Source organism: Euprymna scolopes, chromosome 28 (genome assembly GCF_053919585.1).
Source record: "Euprymna scolopes isolate OS-2025 chromosome 28, ASM5391958v1, whole genome shotgun sequence".
Classification (NCBI taxonomy): domain Eukaryota; kingdom Metazoa; phylum Mollusca; class Cephalopoda; order Sepiida; family Sepiolidae; genus Euprymna; species Euprymna scolopes.
The window spans coordinates 96,351,926-96,358,536 of NC_136509.1; the positions used below are offsets into that span (position 1 = coordinate 96,351,926).

Below are 6,611 nucleotides of genomic sequence, written 5' to 3' on the forward strand. Positions count from 1 at the left end.
GAAACGAAACCAGCCAAAGTTGGGTAAACAAACCCAAAACGACTGCCTAGCAGTAAAATTTAACCGTGGTATTTCTATTTGACCTCATTAAATACGCACACCTGTCAATTCAGTTTTTAATTCTTAAATAAATTCGAACGTCTTTCTGCTACTCTTCCTTGCTGGCCGAGCGGGTAACGTGTCAGGTTTTTTTTTTTTTTTCTCACTTCATTTTCCACCTTCGCGTCAAAAAGCTTTTCTTTTTTTTTTCATCTAACCCCTCCCCCAAACCCACACATCTACAAACACCCGGGAAACGCCAGTTATCCCCGCTTGTTATATGTAAAGGAACTTTGTCCTCTATGGACTTCAAAAAGTGCATTTGTGTGAAATTTCGTAGAAATCGGCTCAGCCGTTTTGGAGACTACAAGAAACGAATTCACACAGGCAAATTTCGTTTTATATAATAAATACATACAGATTAATTTTTTTTCTTTTTTTCTTTATTTTTATTTGTCTCATTTTAGTATTAGACATTTCGAGGGTGGCGGATACCGTAGAAGTTTCCCCCACTTTTTTTTTTTTTTTTTTTTTTTTTTTTTTTTCAGGAAATATTAAATAATCCTTTGGTGACTTTAAATGATGTATTCCGACAGTGTGTTTCTGAAAGGGAAGACAATAATGCATCATGCAGTGAAAGCTATGGATATTCAATCATCGTTTGTAAAGTTGAAATGACCTTTAAAAAATTTAATGGCGACATATATAGCTCAGGCTGAGAGAACTGAAGGAATGAATGTTAGAATGAATGTTTGTTATAAAATGGTTATGTCCCCTTTCTGTTCGTTGAAAAGAAGTCTTTCTCCAAAATGATTACTTCCTCCGTCTCCAATATTCATGTTTTATATGGTCTTTCTCTAGCTATGTATCTATCGATCTAGCTATGTATTTATCGATCTAGCTAGATAGATCGATTTAGCTATAAATCTATAGCTAGCTATAAATAGCTAGTTAATTAGCTAGCTATAAATATATATTGTTTTTAAAATATAATTATCGACTAAGACGTGTTTCGTCGTCTATGACTGCATCAGAGTGGCTGAATCTAGCGAGATTCGAAATGGGGACCCCACGGAAAGACGCCTAAACTTGTAACACGCGTCTATCTCGCGCGACTGTTTAACATATCGCGATTTACGTAGATGTTATTTGTTTTTGTTTTGCGATATGTTTTTATTTATACGTAATTGCGTTTTTACCTAAATGAGAGTTGGGAATATTTTTCCCATTGACGGAATTATAGCGAGCAGAAATATACTTTAGAGTTTGTCTTTATTTACGAGGTGCGTTCCAAACGTTATGCCTCCTATTTTTCTATTCCACCCGAATAGATCGGATCAGATTGCAAATTGCATTTTTATGATTGAACTTTTATTCGTGACCTGAAAAATTAATTTTTCTGTTGCAGATATTGACGATGTGAGATTTTAAGAAAGCAACTCCTGTCATGGATATGCGTTAGAAGCAGATGCCATTGAATTCCTCTATGCAAAGAAAAAAAATTAATCGATCAACATTTACTGAACTATTAACAGGCAAATGCAGTTGTCAGCACAATTAGATGGGTTCGTCGATTTCAGAATAGCGAGAGATGTGAGTGGCAGAGTCTACTCTGGACATTTACAACCGAGGTATTAAGATATTGGCAAAAGTGCATTGAAAATGGTGTTGATTATGTATAAAAATAAACGCTGGAGCACAAAAGGTTGCTCGTTTTAATGATACCACTCCCGTCTTTGTCGCTCTTCAGCGTTTTAGTTTTTGAGCTAAAAAATATACCTTACTTTTGGAACGACATATTTTTAAGGTTTTAACTGGCTTTGCAAACTCTGTTTGAATCAGCAAAGCCGTAACTCGAGCTGAGTGAGTAACCCAACGGGTTGCATTTTTATTTTCTTACTAATTCTGGAAATTTCTTCAATGCGTGGATCCTTGTTCTGCACCAATCGAAATGAATGGCTCTTTCTTTCTCCTTGACGAAGCTCCTCTTTTTTTTTTTTTTTTTTTTTTTTTTTTTTAAACAAGCTCCGTGGACTGGCCTTCACTCCAGTTTTAAAATAGAATGCTTACATCAAATCTTTTACGGTTTCTTAAAATATATATATATATATATATATATGGTTGGATCATTATACTGCTCCGGACATTAGCGGATTCTCGATACAATCCTGTATTCATATAAAAGTCAGATACTCTTGGGGTATCGCTGCCACACGTGGTGGCAGTGCTGGGAATCTTGTTGGAGATTCTCTTTTTATTTCATACCCCTCGGAAGGAACGTTATGTTTTCTTATGTTTCGTTGTTTTCAAAACCAGGCTTGTTTCCTATAAAAATGATGTCCACGACGTCTTGTTCACGAACCGCCCGTAAAAAGTGAATATTTCAGATGAAATAAATAACATTAAAAACTACGTAAACACACACACACACACACACACACACACACACACACACACACACACGTGTCAGGTTAGTCTAAAAGTAATTTTTATTGGCTACGGTAACATTTATTGTATACAAGAGGAAAAAACTCTAAGACAATGGCAGAATCGTTAGAAAATGACCTCCAGATCATAGTGGAACGGAGCCGTAAATGGATGGTGATATTTAATGCTAGTAAGACTAAGCTGCTCTCCTTTAACAATTACAAGAAGCCTCTCTAACCACCGATATCCATGATAATTCTTGCTAATAACTCCTCGGCTTAACATTCATGAACTGGAACAAATATATTGAGGACTTTGCAAAGGCTGCTGCAAAAAAAAAAAAAAAAAAAAAAACTGTACTGGTATGCAAGAGTTTAAATATAATGTAAACCAACATCGTTAATCTTTCCTAGGCATGATCGCAAATAGTAGCCCCCTACATCGAAGTGGCGATATGCCTTGTTAGGGGTGAACATGAGTATAAAAAAAAAAAAAAAATTTTTTTTTTATTTTTTTTTTTTTCGTTTGTTAGCTTTTCTGCTCGTGGTGGAGTGCTAGACTATTTTCGAGAGAAGTCTGGTCGCGTCGCTGGTCCATAGAACAGAGTAAGCAGCTTTTCACATGTTGATCTAGAATGGTCGATAGTACAGATTCTCCGTGTGACCGCAAAGGCCAACAATCAGTTTCAATCTTCTCGTAATGTTCTTCATCGTTCAACAATTATTCCATCTCATGAATCCGTTTCCTTTTTTCTTTTGTATTTTTTTTTTTTTGATTTTCTTTTTTTAATTGAATTTTCTTTAATTCTTTTGCCGATAATTGTTCAATTTAAATTTTGTTACTGTTATTTTGTCTTGTAACTTTTATTCAAACAGTTTTGTAAAAAAAGAAGCAGTCTACTTTCTTAGCTTCCGGTTTTGAAAAGCGATGTTTATAAAAAATAATAAATAAAAAGAAACAGTTACCTATTATCACGTTGGATTGTTTTTTTTTTTTTTTTTTTTTAAGGAGAGGGAACAATTAATAAATTTTCTTTAGCATTTTTAATTTATTTATTACTAAAAATGAAATCAAACGTTTCCTAATTGAGTTTTTTTTTTGTTTGAAGATATATTTATAAATAATTTATTTTGACAATACTTTTTAACTAATTTATTTGCTATTATTCATTTATGTATTTTTTGTTAGAAAATATATTTTGATTCTGCCCAAATGATTGAAAACGACGGACGACCGTTTCTTTTTTGGATACATACTGCTTCACAGTGTCAAATTTACAAAACCGGAAGCTATCAAGTAAACTGTTTCTTTTAGCTACAGTTATTATTATTTTTATTTATGTAAGAAAATCAAAGTGACTCTTCATTTGACATATTTTTCTTTTCTTTTTTTCAGATGCAACATTTGTTCTTCCACAATTACAAAGAGGAGAAGGGCTCGTTTACGTACAGTCTTAACAAAGTTGATACGAGTCGGGCTATCACGCTACATCCCATCAAAGAACCCGCACACCAATATCGCGTACACAATTACATACAGGAGCAACACATTTCTAGTCTTCGCCACAAAAGTTTGCTTTTGCACCGCGAGATCCGATCGCTAGACAATCTCCTCGGTGAACAATATTCCAGCATCTCTGATAAACTTGGATATCAGGCGTCCTTAATGAAATTCGTTCCGACCCAAGAGGACGACGTCCTTGACTGGGAATTTTTCACCCGACCTATTTATTCAGCTGCGGATTTTAACCCTAAACGAGGAATGCCCGGCCACTTGCGCACGGGCCTCGACGATGTAATTTTGCAGACCTTACAAATGGTCAACAGCAATTCGCGACAAAGGGGTCGTAACATAGACTTCAAAGAAATTCTTTATGGTTATCGAAGGTTAAACCCTTTATTCAGCAGCGATTATATTCTTGATCTGCTTTTGATATTCCGGAAACACAAAGGCCGAAGAATGACAGTACCTGTCCGGAGGCATGCCTACCTCCAGCAGAATTTTGGCGCCATTGAGTTTCTGGAAGACCTCTATCCCTCATACAGTATAACGCAGTCATCTCGCAGTTCATCCCCGTATCCATTTGCACATCTTTTTACAAACTCCCAATTAGTGGAAAGGACTAACATTGATAAAACCCAAGAGGTTATTCATATAATTCTTTCATTGTCCGGACGATATGAGACCTTTCGACGATTCATGCAAAACTACGAGCAGGTCGTATTGGACCGAAAGGAACAGGTGCATCTGAACATTGTGCTCTTCGATAGCACAGATGACACGGCTCTGCAGAACAGCATCAATCTTATTATGCGCTACCAGCAACGCTACGGCGCAAACAAAATCGAGCTCATAGAGGCTAACGGTGCCTTCTCGCGTGCAAGGGCTCTTAAGCTTGGCTCCTCCGATGTGAAATCCGACGCATTATTACTCTTTATGGATGTAGATATAATAATTGGCCGAGATGTGTTCCAACGCGTACGTATGAACACTCGCCAATCGATCCAAGTCTATTTTCCGATCGTGTTCAGTCAATATGATCCGGAGCCATTCTGTGAATACGCTCATCAGGAAAAGTGTGCCACGGATTATCGGAATTTTCAAAACGATTATGGCAGTTGGAGACAATTTGGGTTTGGTATTGCTAGTGTATATAAAAGTGACCTGGAAGCCGTTGGGGGATTCGACACGAGTATTCAGGGTTGGGGTAAGGAGGATGTGGACCTCTACCAAAAGTTTCTAAACAGCAACTTGACTATTTTCCGTTCGGTGGATCCAGGATTGTACCATGCATTCCATCCTGTGTCCTGTGATCCGGCATTGGATCCGGCACAGTACCAAATGTGCTTGGGATCCAAAGCTTCTGGGTTCCGTTCGACACAACAGCTGGCAAAATTATTTTATAACAATCCAGAACTTTTAAACAGCAGACCAAACAGTATTGCTCACAACAACAACAATAATAATTCATGATAAAAGGTTTTCTTACCTCTTTTCCAAAACTGTTTTAATTTTTTTTTTTTTTTTTTTTTTTTGCCAATTTTTTACTTATTAAAAATTTTTTTGGAGAAAAAACAAACAAAAAACACAAAAAATATTAATAAAAAATAACTGTACACAATTTTTAATTTTTACCAACCTGTATTCTTTTTTATTTCTTTAATGTTGTTTCTATTTTTTTTATATCTTTTGTCGCCATGTTTTTCTTTTCTCCTTTACCTTTTTTTTTTTTTTTTTTTTTTAAGATTATTTAGATATTTTATTGCCATCTTTTTAGAATTTGTATATTTTTAGTTCGGTAAATTAATCTCAACTTTATTTTTTTTGTGGATGGGGGGGGATAGGTCGGGGTATAAAGAACAGTTTTTTCATTTATTTTCATTTACCTTTTAACATTACTCGTACCCCCCTCTCATTTTTTTTTCTTCATTTAAAATTTTCTTAATTTTAAATGAGAAAAAATTTTAATCTTATTGTTTCCTTCACTTTATTACTATTATTTTAAGTTTTTCATTTAAAAAAAATTTTTCCACTTGATTTTATAATATTTATTTGAAAAAGAGTTTTTCTAAACGAAATGTTCTTCAATCAATTTTTGAAAAGTAAAAAAAAAAATTAAAGTTTAAAAATTCATTCTGTGTATATATACGATCTTCATTCCCTCAGAAAACTATTCAATTTATGTAATACTAATACGCCGCTTGGAATTGCCTGATCATAAAATACACTAAAATATGATATTCTAATTCATGTAGATTTCGTATCTATTATTATAGAGCCAATTCTCTATTATTATATATAGTAGTGATTTAACGATTAAAAAAAAATATATATCTATAACCTATGTACCATCAGCTAGAATTGAAACCAAAACACATAGCTATCTATGAGTTAAACCCATATGTATATCAAGTCTAGTTTATTTTACAGTTCTTATATTAAGTGGCTTCTTGATTTGTCTGGAGCGATTTTCAGACAAACAAAGCACTATATTACTTAGTTTTTAGTGCTCCCTCTCCTCTGGGTCTCTAATAGCTGGAGCTGAAATGCAGGAAAATTCTCTGAATTAGTGTTTTATACAAATGTTTTAAATTTAATTAAAATCAGACACTTGTATTGGGTCTCTTATTCGTCTTATTAAGAAG

At 34.5% G+C, this 6,611-nt stretch overlaps 1 protein-coding gene across 1 annotated transcript in view; it reads left to right on the forward strand.

The window, feature by feature from the left end:
• LOC145249742 (chondroitin sulfate synthase 1-like) overlaps positions 1 to 5,589 on the forward strand; it is a 502,518-nt gene extending 496,929 nt beyond the window's left edge. Inside the window, exon 2 of the mRNA XM_080111654.1 lies at positions 3,862 to 5,589. Coding sequence (XP_079967780.1) covers positions 3,862 to 5,439 — 1,578 coding nt within the window. The 3' untranslated portion in view covers positions 5,440 to 5,589. The remainder of the gene's footprint in view (positions 1 to 3,861) is intronic.
• Positions 5,590 to 6,611: the final 1,022 nt, after the last annotated feature.